At 40.9% G+C, this 20,489-nt stretch overlaps 1 protein-coding gene across 2 annotated transcripts in view; it reads left to right on the top strand.

Moving 5' to 3' along the window:
* The window catches only part of LOC126192829 (JNK1/MAPK8-associated membrane protein-like), a 126,245-nt gene extending 108,406 nt beyond the window's left edge, over nt 1-17,839 (top strand). For both annotated transcript variants that reach the window (XM_049932634.1, XM_049932635.1), the window contains one exon: nt 17,142-17,839. In XM_049932634.1, the coding sequence (XP_049788591.1) occupies nt 17,142-17,357 (216 nt within the window). In that variant the 3' untranslated portion in view covers nt 17,358-17,839. The remainder of the gene's footprint in view (nt 1-17,141) is intronic.
* Nucleotides 17,840-20,489: the final 2,650 nt, after the last annotated feature.

The raw sequence follows: 20,489 nt of genomic DNA on the forward strand, positions 1-20,489 counted from the left end.
TATCCCATTTTTTATTAATGGATTAGTAATTTTACTTCTTATTCCCTCTAACTAAGTTATTATTTAACTGTACAATGTCAAATTTTCCTATGACCTTACCATATTTTATTTCTTCACATCCTTCTCTCGTCCAGATGGTTGGTCCCCAGCATTTCCTGTTTCACCTTTCAATTATACCCTCTCAGTTTCCTTCTTTGGTTAAGCTGGGTTATTTCAGGAACAATTCTATGATTTTTTCCTTCCGTCTTTTCTGTGCTGGTATCGGCTGCTAAAACTTTTAAATATTCCTTACTGGTATATATTATTCTCTTCTGCCAAAGTAACTACAATATTTTCTACAGTGATCACTGATTTAGAAACTACCAAGTCATCTGGTTATTTTTTCAATTTATCAGTATCCCACTTCCACGTACAATATCTCCTCTTTATTTTCCTGATTTCCAGACTTTTAACCATCACTGCAAGGTTCTAATAATAATATTTATCTTACTTTGGTGGGCTATATAGTCCAGTATATCATTGCTAAATAATTATCTAGGCATGATGTAATTTTGTTGATACCTTCACATATATCTCAGTCATTTCCAACATTTGAAGCCTGTATCAACTCATTTTTTCAGCATACAGCAGTAACTGTCTCGTGTTTTCCCTACTTACAATACCAAATGTTGTTAGTTTTAACCCTCTCTTTTACATCTTTTACCAGTTGCTTGTACATTCTCATTTTTTGTCGTCAACTTGTGCCATAGCCAGGTGCCTTTAATTCTCATTGTTTTTTGTCAATTTGTGGCATAGTCCTATAAACTTGTATGTTGTTGATGGGCATTTACTTACCATTTTTCAATGTTGAGAAGAAAAGTTTAGTATTGTGATTTCTCATAGTGACTCACTTACCAATCCACAGGTCATCAGTACCTGGTGCATCTTTGATAATACTATTTTTACTACCCAAAAGTCACCTGATCACGTCCTTATCTTATTTCCATTTCACTTCACTAAAGTCTATTAAGTTTGACTTCGGACCGTCCCTTTCTGTGCATAAATTGTTCTTAGTTGAATACAATAAGATAATACTATTGTTGGGGCAATTTTTTGTCATGTTATTAGTGTTAAACAGTTATTTCATCTTGAAGCTCCTATTACTTCTGGAAATCAGAAATGAAAGGGTGCAGCCCCGATCTTTAATAATAATCTAGATCTAATTATTATTGATGGAATAAATTCTGTTTCTCATCCTATTGGATATTTTATTTGAATCAGCAAAATTGAAAATAATAGTATTGTCGATGCTATTGCTTGGACAATAAAATATTTAATTGATGATTCATTTATGCAAAACAGTCAAACTTAAAACATCCAAAATTCCAGTCTGTAGAATTACTTCTTTCTTTTTTAATATAAGATTAAGCCTTTGCTTTGTACCATGCAGAGGGGTCATTACCCATGACTTGTACTTTTGTACATCGCCATTGCCATGTGGCTGTGGATCACATTTTTAAGATTTTGTTGAGGCACTAGTCACAACAATATCATAAAAGTAGAAATGTATTTTTCTATTAGGTCTACAACTTTGCTTCCACTGTTTTGCTCAAAGTTTGAGGCTTTATTGTGAAAACCTTAGAAAAAAATTTACAATTCAAAGTATTGGCCGTTGCTGTCCACTTTTTTCTCTTGTCTTCCTGGCAGCACACACATCCTGTGGTGGAAGAACTGCGTGTCTTTCTGAGGAGACCCGTGAATCAATTCAATTTTGCACTCATTTTGTGACTGGAGGGGCTCGTCATCCGGGCTGTCTGGCATTGATAAAAAAGATAGTTTTCGAAGGGAGAATATAGCAGATAAGGTAGGATTTCCCATTTCAACATTTCCAACCATGTTTTGATTGGTTTTGTGTAATGGGGTGTAGCACTGTCATTCCGCAAAATCACCTTTTCATGTCTGTCACTGCATTGTGGCTGTTTGTCTTTAAGTGCTCAGCTGAGACACATCAATTGCTTGTGAACCTTCTGTCTTCAACGTCAAAATCACCATTCTTGAAGGGTTGAAACCTTTCTCAGGATGTTCTTTCATTAATAGATGCCTCACGACAGGCCTTATGATACATTTTATGAGCATTGTAGATTTCTTCATGTTAAATCATAAAGTTAAAACTTCCCTCAAATGATGAGAATTGGTATTATAATTTGATATATTCAATCAAGAATAACTTTATGATGCAATCACATATTGACTAATATTTTGATTGTGTTATGTTTAAACATGCCCAGGCATATTGTGTGACACGTGTGACCTACCACCTGCACCACCACCACCACCACCACCACCACTTGCCACTTGCCACTACTGCCATCTGTTGCGAAACAATGGAAGCAAAGTTATAGAGCTAATTTACAGTATTACTGTAATACCCATATGTAACATACAAACACTTCAGGGCAATAACAGAAAATGGATAGTGGTTGTTAAACAAAACAAAAATAGCTAATTTCTGTTTGGCTTGTCAAACCACTACAAAACAAGAACTAGATCAGTTGTTGGTGAATTAATTTGGTTGCTGTTCAGTGGTAAATGTACATCTTCCATACACAGCTCACCGGGATTTAGTAGAACAATGTGTATTCAGTCAGGAAAGTATTTACAGGAATCTCAGTTGGCAAAGTAGTAGGCCGCAGTAGTATGCTTTACTGAATCCTTATTTAGCAAGTTGTCATTGACTTCTTTCTACAAAATGTCTTTTATACTTTGTCAGCCCCATTGCCCATAACCTAACTTCCTAAGTCACTGGTCATTTCCAGCTGTCTTTCCAATCAGCCCTACCAAATTTCCACCTGGCTTCCTGCTTGTCGCTGAGAAACCGCCGCTCTATGCAGTAACACCTCATGACCTCGCTACCATTTAACACTGCCTCTCCCAGTGTCCTGCTGTTATCACTTCAAATTGAACAAACATATTTCAAGGAAGACGCAATACATGAAAGTCACAGATCAAGTAAACAGAGTAAGACGTGTGTATACTTTAACAGTCAAATCATAACTGAGTCCGAGTCTAGTGACCGCTGGATGGCTGGCCGCTTAGGTGGCGCTGCTGCTGCATGGCTGGCAGACAGCGCCACATGTAGAGGACGCGCGTAACTGCGTGGCGGCACTTTGAAAGATTGGCGAGTCACAACACTTTTCCCCCCCTTTGAAGTTTTTGCACAGGTCTTGATGGAGGTGGCCTGTAGATTGCTAACGTCCATAGGTGTTGTTTGACTGGCCGTAAAGTCTCGAGGAGGAGGCTTCCTGTACGTACGGAAGTGTCCCCGATGATAACAGGTCGAGATGACAGGAGATGTGGGGGTCGAACCTGCTGGGGTCCCATGCACCAATCTGCCCATTGCGGCAAGTCTGGTTGTTATAACAGGAGACATGGACAATGTGTCCGCATCCGTAGGAGAAGGAGGCGAGTAGAGTTGCTCCGATAGATGATGGTCATCTGGTTCCTGCATGGGCACTTCTCCTGGTGGCGTCAGTTCTTGTGCTGGCACCGATATGATGGTGAAAGGACTGCGTTGTGAGTAATGAGAGATTCCAGTATCCCGAGCATCAGGTAGAGCCGAAGGTGGTGTAGCGGCATCCGGAACAGGCGTTGCCGGCACACGAGGCCGAAGCTGGTCCGAATGACACACTGCAACAGCCGTGTCCGTTTTGATTTCATACAGGCATTGGCCATGGTGTCATAAGATGCGGGCAGGACTCCACTTTGGCCGCCTGCCATATCCCCGTACCCACACAAGGTCTTCAGTGGTGAACCGGCCAAGCGAAGGCACCCGCGGCCATGAGGTGGAAGGCCGCAGAAGATGAAGTAGCGTGCGGGGCTGTCGGCCATGTAAGAGCTCAGCTGGGATGTGGTCGCCCATGGGGGTGAAACGGTAAGAAGCCAGAAATTGGAGAAGTGCATCATCAGCAGCAGAAGAAGTCAGGAGTTTCCTCATCTGAGCCTTAAATGTGCGGACCAGTCGTTCAGCCTCACCTGACTGTGGATGGAACAGAGGGGCCGTGACATGCATGATGCCGTGATGGGCACAAAAATCTGCAAAATCGGAAGAGGCAAATTGTGGACCATTATCAGTAACAAGAGTAGAGGGAAGGCCTTCCAAAGAGAAAATGCGAGCTTGAGTATTGGTGGTTGCCGCAGTGGTAGGCGACGTGCAACGGACAATGAAAGGAAAGTTAGACATAAAAAAGGTCCCGTGAAGTCAGCATGAATACGCTCCCAGGGCTTCTCAGGCGAAGGCCACAGTGACAAAGATGACTTCGGGGTGGCGGCCTGTGACGCACAAGGGCCGCAGGCAGTGACCATGTGTGCGATTTCAGAGTCGGTGCCGGGCCAGTACACATGACGGCACGACAGAGATTTTGTGCGAGAGACACCCCAGTGCCCTTGGTGAAGGAGGCGCAAGACCAAAGCATGCAAAGACGCAGGTACCACAACATGCGGCGAAGCATTTTTGGTGGAAAGGAGGATAACACCATCCCTAGCCGTGAGGCGGTAACGCAAATCGTAGTAGTCCTGCAACGGATCAGAAGTCTTAGCGGATGGACGATCTGGCCAACCCTTCTGAATACAGCGTAAAACCCAAGAGAGGGTAGGGTCAGAACCCGTAGCAGCCGCCAGCCGGTCCCCGGTGATGGGGGACCCGTCCACAACCTGCTGCTCGGCAACATCCAGGTGGAAACACAAAAGTTCGTCCCTATTGAATGCTAGATCAGGACCCATGGGAAGGCGAGACAGTGCATCTGCATTCGCATGTTGAGCCGTCGGCCGGAAATGAATCTCATAATTGAAACGAGACAAGTAAAGAGCCCAATGCTGGAGGCGGTGTGCAGCCTTGTTGGGAAGTGACGTTGATGGATGGAACAAGGAAACAAGTGGTTTGTGATCCGTAACAAGATGAAATTTGGATCCATAGAGAAAAACACCAAACTTATGAAGAGCATAAATAATTGCCAAAGCTTCTTTTTCAATTTGGGAATACTTTTGTTGGGCATCAGTGAGCGTTTTGGAGGCGTAAGCAATGGGTTGTTCAGCACCGTCAGAAAAACGGTGCGTAAGGACTGCACCGACCCCGTATTGAGAGGCATCCGTGGCAAGAACAAGATGTTGGCCAGGTCGATAAGTAGTCAGGCATGGGGCCTGTTTCAGCATAGTCTTCAATTTCTGGAAAGCCGCATCGCATGACGCGGACCAGTAAAAAGGCACGTTTTTATGCAACAGGTGATGCCATGGCTGAGTCACCGATGCAGCAGACAGTAAAAACTTGTGATAGTATGCTATTTTCCCCAAGAAGGCCTGCAGTTCCTTAACAGATGTAGGGCGAGGAAGGGCAGAGGAAGGACATCGATCACAGCGACAGTTTGCTGAAGCGGACAAATACCATCCCGAGAGAGGTGAAACCCCAAGTACGTGATAGATGCCTGAAAAAATTTGGATTTCTGAAGATTACATAAATTGTCCCAAGAGAGAAATCTTCTGTTTATTGTAAGTCTGTAATTGCCTAGTGACAGGTGACAGGATTGGAGAACCCAACTGAAGATACGTCTGAGAATTGATGATAGTGGCAGCAGAAACAGTATCCACCTGCATGCGAACATCTCGACCAAGTATTTGGACAGTGAGGAATAACTTCCCTGAAAGGGAGGAAGTACTATTGACAGACAACACAGAATCAGAATCAGCATCATGGTCATGAACATTGTGTACGTGGTCGGATTTGCAAACGGATGACACATCACGCTTTTTATTGCATTTGTGACACACGGCCCAACGGTGTGGACAATCTTCTCGTAAATGTTTCATAAAACACCACATACATGAAGGAAGTTGCCGTGGGTTTTCCTGCTGCAATTTCTTTGAGATTTGTTTACGGTTAGGCCGAGGCTGCGCTTGGGAGCGTACTGCGGCCACGTCAGCTGGTGGGGACACGCCACATGCTTTGTCAACATCACACAGAGGTTGTATTTCCCCGACGTCGCCCCATGCCTCTATTTGTGCTCCAGTTGCGCGAGAAATTTCAAAAGAATGAGCGATGGATAGGACTTAATCTAGAGTCGGATTTGCCAACTGACGGGCACGTTGCCTAACTTCTTTGTCGGGCGCCGATCAGATAATAGCATCCCGTACCATGGAATCGGCGTAGGATTCTTTGTGAACTTCAGTAATAAATTGAAACTTTCTACTGAGGCCGTGAAGTCAGCAGCCCAAGCACGATAGGATTGATTTGGTTGTTTTTGACAACAAATATATTTCAAGGAAGACGCAATACATGAAAGTCACAGATCAAGTAAACAGAGTAAGACATGTGTACACTTTAACAGTCAAATTATAACTGAGTCTGAGTCTAGAGGCCGCTGGCTGGCTGGCCGCTTAGGTGGTGCTGCTGCTGCATGGCTGGCAGACAACGCCGCATGTAGAGGACGCGCGTAACTGCGTGGCGACACTTTGAAAGATCGGCGAGTTACAACACCTGCAGATTCCAAACCCACCACACATCCCAACATTCTTCTATGCTTGACCAAAGATCCTACTCCCCATAAGTACGTCTCCTCAAACCAATGGTTCAGAGCAAAACTACCATAACTAGAATTTCTTTGAAAGTTCCAATATTTACAATAAATCATCCTGGAAATGTGCACTTGTGACTGCTGAGTAGAATGTCCTATTGTCATATTGTTATTAGGTAGTAGCAATGCCTCTATGAAATTTCCTATTTCCAAAGCTTTCTTGCACATGAATATGATAATATGTATGCACAATAAAACTAAAACAAAATAGTTTCCAAGGAAAAAATAAAGGCTGTATGTAAAATTAATATTGAACAGTTCATTCATCATCTTTTTCAATATTATGAGCTTCCTCACGCTTCAGATTGTGATAGAATTCATGGTAATCTGTAGAAATAATGTTCCTCTGGCAGAGGAGCAACAGATGAGAACATTTTTCCTCTGTAATTGGCAGTGTTGATGAGTATGCATATGGTGAGTCTTCTAGCACGTGCTCTACATTTGGCCTGTGATCATGGAACTTGTGCATTAAATCATTTGTTTTGTAGTCTGAGTCACTTTCATATTTAAATGACATCTTCCATGGTTCTTCCTTCCTCACCATTATTACTCGTATATCAGACCATCTTACCTTTTCTCCCATTTTTCAGCTTTAGTCCAGTTTTGGATCTTTGATGAAGCCCCTTTGAAATCAAAAAACTCCTTCTGTGACTCTCACACACATAATACCTTTTTCCGTTTTGCTTGGTTGGTTGGTTGGTTGTTTGGGGAAGGAGACCAGACAGCGTGGTCATCGGTCTCATCGGTGTAGGGAAGGATGGGGAAGGAAGTCGGCCGTGCCCTTTCAGAGGAACCATCCCAGCATTTGCCTGGAGCGATTTAGGGAAATCACGGAAAACCTAAATCAGGATGGCCGGACGCGGGATTGAACCGTCGTCCTCCCGAATGCGAGTCCAGTGTCTAACCACTGCGCCACCTCGCTCGGTGTCCGTTTTGCTTGGCTGTGGCCATTAGAGTGTACCACAGCTTTGGTACATAAATGTTCAAGCCATTTTTTTTTGTCCCCTTTATAACACTGTGCATGCTGTCTCTTTCATCCTTAAGGATAATTAAATCAGTTTGTAGATTATGCCCATTGTACAGATAAATGAGAAACACATTCATGTTATATAAAAAAAAACCTCTTTAAACAATTAGAGATAAGACGTTCATATTCACAGGACATGTACATTAGTCTGTTCTGCAGAAATGATTAGCATTGGAGTCACCTCGGTTCAGTATGTGTCCTGTTACCTAGTAGGCACAGGGTCTGCCATGGGCTCTGATAACTTGTTCCTTGCATGATGGCATTGACGCATATAAGGTGTGAATGGCACCCTGTCTAATAGCCACCCATGCTGCATTCACCTGGTTCCAGAGTTAATCTGTGGTGGTTGGCACTGGGTCACAGCACTGCACCCATCATTTCACTATGTTCCACACATTTTCAGTTGGTGACAAGTCTGGTGATCTGCCGGGCCAGGGCAAAATGTTGATATCCTGTGACACCAAGAAGGTACGTGTTCATGATGCGACATATGGTCATGCATTATCTTGCTGAAAAATCACGTCTTGGGTGTTGTGCAGAACTGATATGGCTATAGGTCACAAGATGTCATTCACAGAATTTCATTCACATAGGTCACACCGGTGACAGTGCCCTGTGCATCAACTGTGATTTGTTGCTGTACCCAATAGCACTCCATACCATAAGGACTTGTGTTGGTGCCGTATATCTAATGTGAATGCAGTCACTGTGAAGTCTCTCCCCCTATCTGTGGCAAACCAAAATGTGGCGATCATTTTCACACAAACAGAACCAGCATTCATCTGAAAATGCTATCTGATGCCAGTCTTGTCCCCAGTGATATCATTCCATACACTATTACCACCTAGCATGTTTCTGCACATTCGTGAAGAGAAGTGGATGATGGACACATAACCTGTGCATTAATAAACAGCAACTGGTTGTTACCCCTGATAGTGCATGATGTGTTGCCGAGGAGAACACAGATCTGTCCTGCAATGCCTTTTGGATCAGATGTCAACCTTCCCAGGGGGTGGTATGGGTGGTGTGACCTGACCCATTTCATTGTGTTCTACCTTCTGTGAACCATTTGGTACACACTTGTTGTACTGCCAAAACACTTTATCCCACATGAGCAGCAGTTTCCCAAATGGCTGCATCACATTCTCTCATGCCACTAATGCACCCTCTTTTAAACTCGATATGACGGTATAGTTCGAGCATATGTCTGGGAAGCATCCTGCGCGTCTGCTCAAGTCACACTGATCCATTACATTTGCTTTATAACAACAACAAAAGACACAGGCACATTTTACCGGTAGTTGGCGTTGCGCTACAGTATCAATGTTGACCTTGAGCCCACAGGCTGACACAGTTAAAATGCTAATCATTTGTACAGAACATACTGATGTACACGTCCTGTGAATATGAACATCCTATTTCTAGTTGTTCATAGTATTCTGCTTTTTATGAACATGAGTGTATAAATCTTTTTCGGTTCTGACTATTCCAATTGTCAGGAAAGAAAGAAACATACATCTTCTAGCCTTTCTCACTTTGCTGCTTCAGGAATTTATAGGTATGTCTAAGCTTCTTCTATGTCCACTTACCTTGTGCCGCATGAATCACATTCCCTTTTGTATTCCCATGTCGTAGGTAGTCAGATTGCAGGTGCTCAGGTTTCTTTTGTAATAGAGCAAGGATACTTCACAGTGTGGAGGATAGAGTACCTACTGTGAATCAAAATAGGCACATAGAAACGTACTGTCAAATGGCTCTGAGCACTATGGGACTCAACATCTTAGGTCATAAGTCCCCTAGAACTTAGAACTACTTAAACCTAACTAACCTAAGGACATCACACACACCCATGCCCGAGGCAGGATTCGAACCTGCGACCGTAGCAGTCCCGCGGTTCCGGACTGCAGCGCCAGAACCGCTAGACCACCGCGGCCGGCAAACGTACTGTCAGTTTGCACCTTCAACTTGTCAGCATCTTCCTCTGCTTGAGCCATGTATTTGTTTTACTGATGCCTTTGCATTTCTTCCTCTAAAACAGTCTTATTTTCTGGTTCAGCACTCAACCATTTTAAGTTTGAAAAACTCAAGATTGTATTCTGTATTAAAAACCTTATCATACACCTAATCTGATGCATGTTCATTCTTCTCCTATCGGTACTTCTGAATGAACATTCCATGCATCTTTCAAGTGCTGAGGGTGCTAACTTGGTATAGCCATTGTAGCGGTTCTGCCTGCTTTTATTTCTTCTTCGTTTGTTGTCCTCGGTGTCGACATACTGCATTGCTACACTGGCTGAAAAATGGGTTGTGGATTCCGGCACTGACTATTGTAAATAATGTAGCTGACAGGCACTCAGTTGCATTTCACAGTACTTTAATTTCACTGTTCACAACTCCCTAATAATACACAGTTATATGGCCAGTGTAATATTGTTTATCTTTCGATAAGCCTCATTAATAGGTTGCAGGCGAACGCCCACATACTGCTACAGTAGTTTACTACTGAACATCTACGAGCAGTAAAACCCTAACTACAAAGTTCACAGTTCTTGAAGAATAGAAAGGTACATATGGAGCAGACACTGTCATTGTTTTTACACACGGCCTAATTGTTTTACTCTTATTCCACAGTTGAAGCATTGTTGTTGTTCTAACCAACACAGGTTGCTCGTCTGAAACTCGCCCATGGACTGACTGTTTCAGGACCAAAAATCGGGCTCTTATATATCTTCAGAGTAATAGGTACTGAAAATACACATTGTTCAGAGTTAATTTTTACAGAAATTTCAATTAAAACTTAACTCATTCGATCAACTGAATACATCGAAAAAATGGTCCTTTTTAACAGTTTCTTCGACTGCATGAGTTAAGAAATTAACAAATATAAGCACTCAAACAATACTTCTGACAAAACTGTTAATTACTTTGGAATTAATTCAGTGCAGGTTTTGCTAACATGTTTTTGAATAGAGCCAAATAGATACTTTAAGATGAGTAGTATTTCGTCTTCCAAATGTTTATAATTAGTACAGAGTTTATATTTGTTTATATGTCAACAATAGAATTTAAGTTGCAAAGCAATTACTGATTTCACCCTATAATGAAAGATACTAACTTGGAATAGTCAAAACAAATTAGAAAATCAATTACATACATAAAACTAAGCATGAAACTTGATCTGGTGTTATCTTCTTTAAAACTGAGGGCCAACCTTTCTCTTTTATGGAAACGTAGATAATATTCACGTACATTAATGGTAAATAGTTAAAAGTAACAAAATGAATTTAAGGAGGCAGATGGCAAAATAATAGGGGAATTAAAATTATCCCAGCTTGCTTCATCACACCGTGAACTGTCCTTTATAATATGGTGTGATTCTGCTTTTTGAAGTGAATCTATGTGATTTTTTTCCTTCCATAATTTGATATGATGATCATTGATAATTAGTGGGCATATCACATTTGCTCTCAATCACAACACCTTCTGGATGGTTTTCCCTACAATTTTTGTACCCACAGATCAGTAATACCAAAGGTATGCAAAAAACATAGTTCTGCATACCTTTTCTTCTTTACTTTTAAGAATAAATGTATACCGTAGTGTGCAAGTACACCTGGACAAGATACCATCTTCCAAACTGTTATAAATTCTTATTCGTGGAATTTTCGTGATCAACTTGCTCAGATAATCCTGGTTCCTATCTGTACTTTCTAAACCATAAAATTTCTCAAACCATTTCTTTCTATGATCTAATGATAATTTATCTTTACACTTCCACCTTGCAGTTATTCCACCATCAAATCCATCAGCTATTCGTGCATTTCTTTTTCACTTGAATTAATGTATGCTTTTCCATTCTGATAAGCTTCTTTCTTAATGTTTCTCCTCCATTTCCAATCCTCACATTTTTGTTTGTGAAGAGAGAGAGAGAGAGAGAGAGAGAGAGAGAGAGAGAGAGAGAGAGAGAGAGAGAGGGAGAGAGAGAGAGAAAATCCGAAAGGTTACTTCGAATGTATCAGGCTTATTATACTTCTGTAATATCAGTTGCCTGTGCTTGTTTTGGTGTTTCATCAGGGTTGTCTATTGACTTCCCATGAACACCATTATCTACCTATCTGAATTCGCAGTTATGAGATCCTGCACCTTTTGGCAAGCATGTAGAATTCCTACACTAAATATAATAATATTTTCACTCAATAGTGCTTAGCCTGCAACTGTTTCATTACTTTCTTGATTGTTCAAGAAATGTATTCACAATTGCAAATATGATGTGATTACAGCTACACGATGTATTAGTGACAAATGAAAATTGTGCCGGACTGTGACTCGAACCCAGATGTACCACTTTATGTGAGTGGTCACTGTAATTGCATAGGCCATCTGAGCATGCCCCCAGAATTGATCCAAACTTACATAGGTCACTATGTGTCTACATCCTGTACTCTCACAATTGCTGTGTTTCCTGCACAGGGTGAGAATTATGATTATTGTCGTGGCATGAAATACTATATTGCAGTGCCTGTGTCTTTATGATGTTCTCTGCAAATGTCCTTCAGACATGTATGCGTGCAACCCCTTTTCCTGAGCATTACAATGAGAGTTCAGTGATACCAGCAGACTGTGCTGCAATATACAAACTTTGTTTGTTTGTTTGGCAAAATAAAAATGTAAAAGCAGTTATAATAAAATGCCACACAAGCTGCCAAAGGTATTAGTGCAAAATGAATTTTCTCCCAAAATGTAGCAAAGATAATATTGCTCTGAACCTTCAAAATGAGAAAATACGTAAACAAATCTGGAGCACATTTATGGGCACTGTCTAATGCCAACGTTTTTATGGACCATCTAGAAGGAATTTTTTCTAGCTATGAGGACCCTAAACTGCCTCATACTGAGTGATGATATTTCCAAAATGTGGAACCAGGACCAAGATGCTCCTCATTCCTGCATAATCTTAACACTTCTCACCTGATCCTCTTCATCTCAGTGGGCCATTGCCCTGGATGTTGACCTCCATCTCTCAGATAGCTCCATACTGCACAGCCAAGTACTTCTTTCCATATCTAATCCACAAACATATGTCCTGTATCGTATCCACACATGCTCCTAATTCTTCAACACCCACTAACCAGTTGCAAAAGAGCATCCACATTGTTACCAAATATTGTAATGACTTTTTATTACCCATTACTACCTCAGACTGGAACAACTTAACCACATCTTCCACTGGGGTTCAGATACCTTACACCATGCATCGAAATGATGAAAGTAGTATTCTGCCACGCACACAACTATGTTGTATCTTTATCTTACTTTATGCCATGCCTAACCCCAACTCCTTACCACATGGGTTTTATCGTTATGAAAAACTCAAGTGCAAGACCTATTCCACATGCCAATCCAGCACATTCTATTCCAGTGCTGTCAGATGCATGTCCTATTCCATCACAGGCAGGGTCACCCGTGAAAGCAGTCAAGTCATATATTAACTCTGTTGATATTTGTGTGCATCCTATTGTGAGCTTGACCATCAACTAGTTGCCCATGTGGATTAATGGCCAGACCATATTGTTGCCAAGAGCAAAGTTGACCACCCAATGTCAGAGAGGGTTACTGAGCTCACAGTGCTATACTAAAATTATTGCTTCACAACCTGTGCCATTTGGATACTACAGTCAGTACCAGCTTCTCTGAATTGTATACACTGGATTTATCCTTAAGACATCCTTTGATCCGACATCCCGCAGTGATTCTGTCCTCAGTCTTCACTAGCCCATAGGAAACAACTGCCATTACTCCTTACCTCCCCTCTCCTTCCCCCTCTCCCATTCTTCATCATTGTCCAATGATCTGTCCATTAATATTCAACTAAAATGTCCTCTTTGCTAGCTCTCTCTTCCTATGTACTATCAAGCTACCTCTACTTCCCCACCCACTTGATCACATAACATCTAATCACCAAAACACACACACACACACACACACACACACACACACACACACACACCCTGTTTCTTCAGTTACCACACACAACTTCCCCTGTCTGTGCATTCACTGGGCAAGCTCACCCTGCCCATGCTGCATGCAGTGATTATCTTCACTCCTTCCATTGGTTGCACTTTCTAGTCAATAAAGGAATCTTAGATGGTCACTTTTTTTTCAGTTTTGAATAATCTAAATGAACTAACAAAAATGTCAGTAGATAAAAATAGATGCTAACAAATAAGTGGCAACATACTAAAGATTCAGGTCACATGAATATAGCACCATGGTGCAGCAGCTTCTCATAGCCCTTCACGATCTCTTCTTTTAAACATCTACCACTTTTGCAAATTTTTTAATTATTCTTCTGTATGTATTCTTTTCTTTTTCCAAGTTCTTAATGTAATTTCCACCCTTTTTGTCAGCAGTAGTTTAAAATTTTGCTGTCTTTTTTTATGTCTGCTGATTGTGTCCTCTCTTCATTCTTTCCATAGTGCCATTTTACATCTGCTTTTATCATACTGAACAAGTTGTTTCATGTTCCTGTGATGATCTTGCTTATGTGTCGTATACTTTATTATTCCAAGCATTCTTATTTACTTCCCTCCACTCTCTGTCTCCAAACTGCGTACATTGTTTACTATGGTTTCTGTGTTTTACAAAGAAATGGTGAAGTTGCTGTGTTCATGATTAATGTTTTCTGGTTTAAAATATGTGATCGTCTTGTTATGAACATTTTATTTACTCCCTTTCAAATCTAGAGATCTGCTTTTAAGTTTTTAATGCAATTACTTTGGGTTTCTGAAGATATTTTTAGCTTCTATATAGTTAGGAGTAAAGAAAACAACTCACCAAATAGGAAACACATTGAGTCATTGAGGGGTTGTTTTGAGTAGAGTGGGTGAGGGGTGAAAGGAGGCAGGAAGCAGGAGTGACTGTTAGGGGTTGATGGCTGACACTGAGAGGGAGGCAGCAGGTGCATGGGATATATATGCAACTCAGGCACAGGCATAACTGAGTTCATGCAGTGCTTGATGACAGTGAGGTGGAGGAGTGGATGAGGAGGGAGGAAGCAGAACAAAGGAAGGTGAGACTGCAGGGAATAGGTTGTGGATGCAAGATGGGTGAAGTTAAGATTTCGAGCCAAAGTGTGAGTGGATTTGAGGCTTGAGGGTTAGTGGAGATTGAGATCAGGAAGTTTACAGGAACAAGAGATATGTTGCAAGGATAACTGAAATCTACAGTATAAAGAGAAGCTGGTGTGGGGTGGGGGATGTATTTTCAGTTTTGCTTTTTCTGATGTGTAAATAGAGTCAGCCTAAAGAATGAATGCTCATGGCCTGTTCTCTGCAATAATAAACATTCACATCATTTTATGCATAATTTGCAGATGCATTTATTTTTGTTTCATGTTGCAAATACAATAGAACCTTAATTAACTGTCTCTTTGGGGACTAGGGGTTGGTTAGAAAACTAAAAAGGTCAGATAATCTGAGGATAATGAAACAAGTCATTTACAGAGCTCAACCAGATATAATATATCAAAATTTTTAAAAAGCCCTACATTTCTAATAAAGACAATGGAAAACAGAACATTTTGGACACTGAAAATCTACTTAAAAATACTTATAATGTTTTTCTTTTAGTATCCTAAACCATGACTTTACAGCTGCATCACTCCACTTCTTTTCCCATAATATTTTCATGCCCATAGCTGTTGACTGTTGTTCCAGTTATTTGAGGGCAGTCTCAAACACATGCTTTGCTGCAGAGTGGCTGATGTTTTCATCTCTTCCCTTTCTTCATCTGACTCCTCTCGCTCAACACTGTGCTGTTGGAAAAGAAGATCAGTGATCAGATCACTGATCTCGAAGTTCTTCATTGGTTGTTAGCCATTCCTCTGTATCAGCTGGCCGAATATCATTCTGAAGGGTTTGAAAATCTGTGACTATATCTGCAGTATCTGATTCAAGTTTGTGGAAGTTGTTGCTCCTAGTTTAGGCTAAGACAGACCTCCTTCCATGATTTTCTTAGATTGGTTTCCTTATGCTCTTCCCAAGCTTAAGCAACTGGGTAAATTGCATCTTTTATGTTGAGGCTTTGCATTGCTACAAACAGATCACAATCCTCTTCTGTTGTTCTGTTGTCTCTAACAAAACTCTGATGTATTTCCTTTGGTAATATCATTTTAACCATTCATTAACACCTCGCTTCATTGCTTGGATTATTGAGGACATGTTTGGAGGGGGGGCAAAAACATAGCTTTTATGTCTCCTTGCTGGAGTTCATACTCAGAGGGGTGACTTGGGACATTGTCCAGCCACATAATTGCACGGGGTGGTAAGTTTTTTGATTTAAAGTATTTTTTAACATCCAGAACAAATGCATCAAAAAGACAGTCTTAAACAAATTACCATTCATTCTAGTAGTACTTCGAGATTTGTAAACAGGAAGTGCTGATCCTGTAAATGTTTCATTCTTTGAGGCGAGAGGTTTTTGAAGGAGCATTTTATAGTTTAGCCCCATTTTGTCAATATTGTATAACTGATCAGCTACCAATTTATTTTCTGAGACTTTTTTTTTCAAATTTTTCAACAAACTCCCCATGTATATGATCATCAGCAGAAAGTTTTTTTGCCTAATGCCATGATAGCTTTTCCACTGGTCAAGCCAACCTTCACTAGCTTGGAATTCATTTTCTTCTCTCCCTCCCCAGATATTGGTGCCACTTAAAACTTTTTCTTTAAAGTAGGGTCCTGTTATGTCTTTCCTAACAAAGTCGAACCGACAAAGTGTCATCAGAGAACTATAGTTTTGGCTTTTTCAACCATTTCCACCATCTACAGCTGTAATGAAAAAGCTTCAAGATCTTTTCAGTTCGTTTTCCAGCCCTTAAAGGTTGTCAGTGCAACATTCATTTCAGAGACTGATTTAGTAACTGACTCACCTTCATCAAGTCTTTGCAGAACACTTAAGTTTCTGTTCAATTGTACACATAGCATGTTTCCATTTCAGATTTGTAGCCATTTTTAGTTGAACATGTGATTGGATAATTCGAGGAGTTGGTTAGTCATAAGTCTGGTAATCAAGGTTCTACTGTAAGTATGTTTTGTACATAAACATGAATATTAGTGTGCCTGAAATTGAAAAAGAGATACTAACAATTGAATCAGAGTTACTACATCTCACTGGTACATAATTTTTGATACTACATCTCACTGGTACAATAAACACAGTCAATGCCTTTCTTCAGTAATTACAGTACCAGAATATGCAGTGTAGTCCTTTCAGCTTTACTTAAGAAAATGAAGAAGAAGAAGAAGAAGAGAGTAGGAAAAGAAATTTGCATTCAGACATCAGTGTAATAATGCAATATATTTTTTAAGCATGTTGATGTATGTAAATACTTACCATACATGAAAAGCAGTAATATTACCTGCAAGATGTACTTCATTTTACTCAGTTAAATGTTGTAAACATGTTGCATTTTTCTTCTGCTGGCTGAAATATTTGTTTAATGTGTGTTACAGTCGATGCGGTACTTGGTTGTCAGCACTGTAACAGAAGTACGTAATGGTGTGATTCTGATAGGTCATTGGCTGCTTCATGCATATGGAATAATTGCAATAACTCAGCTCCAGGATCCAGTTCTACACTCCTCTCTTGTAGCATTGGTGCCTTTACCTGCAGTGTTCTACATCCTGACTGCCAGGTTTACTGATCCCAGCAAACTTCATGTAGATTGATGTATAGAGCAGCAGGTTACATAACGTGTTTTGCATTAATGTTCCTTGCAAATACATGAGATGAATTTTTGCAAACTTTATATATCCTGAACTTAGTATTTTTGTTACAAAAAAACTAACACTTTATATTGTAAGGGATGCAGTAACACATCGTGAAAAGGGTGTAGCCCTTTATTAACATTTATTACCATTTATTGCTCTTGTATACCAAATGTGCATATGATGTATGAATTCTGTGTTTTTTCTATGTGAAAATGGTATTGATCTGTGTTAGCCTATACCTCAAAAAAATCTCGTAATACACACTGCTGCCTCGTATTAAGAGTGTAAGAATATGTCCCAAATTTCTTCCCTTGCCAGTTTGTATTGTACATGAAATGTAACCTGTTGCTACATTTCCCAGTTACCACATTTGAAAAAGTGATGCCAGATAAATAAAAAATACTTCTGTAAGTAATATAATAAAATGTGTGGTTTTTATATGATGGATCATAATTTTTGTGTTGATGTTCAATTTATTCCTTTATCCACTATACTTCCTCCCTTTTCCGGACATTAAATAAGAGTAATATTTAATAATACATTAGAGTTCATTAAATTTTCAACTGCTGGATGGACTGTGATTTTGAATATTAAATTTAGAGAGCAGTATGAGACAGAGTTCTACAGGTGACTACTCTCAGCTGCACTGAAACTTTTTGAGCTTGGGTATGAATAGCATCTTATTGTGGAAGTTGCATACATTTTTGCAACCAGTGTCTGCTTCACAAACAACAGGTGGCCTTATAATGAAGCTTGATTTTTAGAATGTTATCATCACGAAGTGCTCCAGTAGTTCATTCATGGTGATGTAGACAGCTGTCAGCTCAGAATTGAGCTTGACAATAGCATATCACAAAAACTAGTACTCATGTAACTGATGAGGATAGTACACTACTGGTCATTAAAATTGCTACACCATGAAGATGACATGCTGCAGACACGAAATTTAACCGGCAGGAAGAAGATGCTGTGATATGCAAATGATTAGCTTTTCAGAGAATTCATACAAGTCTGGTGCCAGTGGCGACTCCTCCAACGTGCTGACATGAGGAAAGTTTCCAACTGATTTCTCATACACAAACAGCAGTTGACCGGCAATGCCTGGTGAAACATTGTTGTGATGCCTCGTGTAAGGAGGAGAAATGCATACCATTACGTTTCTGACTTTGATAAAGGTCGGATTGTAGACTATCGCGATTGCAGTTTATCGTATCGCGACATTGCTGCTCGCGTTGGTCGAGATCCAATGACTGTTAGCAAAATATGGAATCGGTGGGTTCAGGAGGGTAATACGGAATGCCGTGCTGGATCCCAACGGCCTCGTATCACTAGCAGTCGAGATGACAGGCATCTTATCCACATGGCTGTAACGGATCGTGCAGCCAAGTCTAGATCCCTGAGTCAACAGATGGGGACGTTTGCAAGACAACAACCATCTGCACGAACAGTTTGACGACATTTGCAGCAGCATGGACTATCAGCTCAGAGACCATGGCTGCATTTACGCTTGATGCTGCATCACAGACAGGAGCGCCTGCAATGGTGTACTCAACAACGAACCTGGGTGCGCGAATGGCAAAACGTCATTTTTTCGGATGAATCCAGGTTCTGTTTACAGCATCACGATGGTTACATCCGTGTTTGGCGACATTGTGGTGAACGCACATTGGAAGCATGTATTCGTCATCGCCATACTGGCGTATCACCCGGCATGGTGGTATGGGGTGCCATTGGTTACACGTCTCGGTCACCTCTTGTTCGCATTGACGGCACTTTGAACAGTGGACATTACATTTCAGATGTGTTACGACTCGTGGCTCTACCCTTCATTCGATCCCTGTGAAACCCTACATTTCAGCAGGATAATGCATGACCGCATGTTGCAGGTCCTGTAATGGCCTTTCTGGATACAGAAAATGTTCGACTGCTGCCCTGGCCAGCACATTCTCCAGATCTCTCACCAATTGAAAACGTCTGGTCAATGGTGGCCGAGCAACTGGCTCCTCACAATACGTCAGTCACTACTCTTGATGAACTGCGGTATTGTGTTGAAGCTGCATGGGCAGCTGTACCCGTACACGCCATCAAGCTCTGTTTGACTCAATGCCCAGGCGTATCAAGGCCGTTATTACAGCCAGAGGTGGTTGTTCCGGGTACTGATTTCTCAGGACCTCTTCACCCAAATTGCGTGAAAATGTAATCACATGTCAGTTCTAGTATAATATATTTGTCCAATGAATACCTGTTTATCATCTGCATTTCTTCTTGGTGTTAATGGCCAGTAGTGTAACTTCTCTTATACAGCTTTAACAGGGCACTTGGCAATGCCTGCTATGTCAGCAGCGCAGCAATGAAATACAGCTACATACCTCAAAATTTCTGTTGTGAACATGTCTCAATTTCTCCTACAAATAATTCTGCTTGTCATCCACTATTACCACTTACATTTCCACTTGCCATGTGATCAGGAAAACTGAAGGTACGGGTACACTTGTTATTAATAGATTACATTTGTTATGTGATACTGGAAAATCCTGGGTGGAGTACTAACACTGGACCAAGTAAAGAAAGTAACTCACCATGTGGCAGAGACAATGAGCTGGATACACACACACACACACACACACACACACACACAGACAGAAAACGGAATGCCTCAGCTTATCCTATGAATTCACATTCTTCTTGAGAATACACGTCTCTATTATCTCAGGCCTGCAGATCACAATATTGTGACTGTGTGTGAAACAAAAAACTAGTTTCTGAGCTGAGATTTTATGTTCTTAATCTTGCACCTGATACCTAATACCGAATTTGCAGCTGGGTTAGCTCCTCTTCTAACTATGAGCTATTGTAGATCGCTCGAACAAAGAACTGTGCCCATTTCTTGGAGAAACATGCAGTTCACACTTATCTACACATAGGGTAGTAGAAGTGACCCACAAAACTACTGTCCAATACTCTTGACATCGATTTGCTGTAGACTCTTAGAACATATTCAGAGGTCATACATAATGACAAATGTTGAACCGAATGACCTCCTCGATGCCAACTGGCATGGATTCCGAAAACTTCAGTCGTGTGAAACCC

The sequence above is a fragment of the Schistocerca nitens genome, chromosome 1 (genome assembly GCF_023898315.1).
Source record: "Schistocerca nitens isolate TAMUIC-IGC-003100 chromosome 1, iqSchNite1.1, whole genome shotgun sequence".
Lineage (NCBI taxonomy): Eukaryota > Metazoa > Arthropoda > Insecta > Orthoptera > Acrididae > Schistocerca > Schistocerca nitens.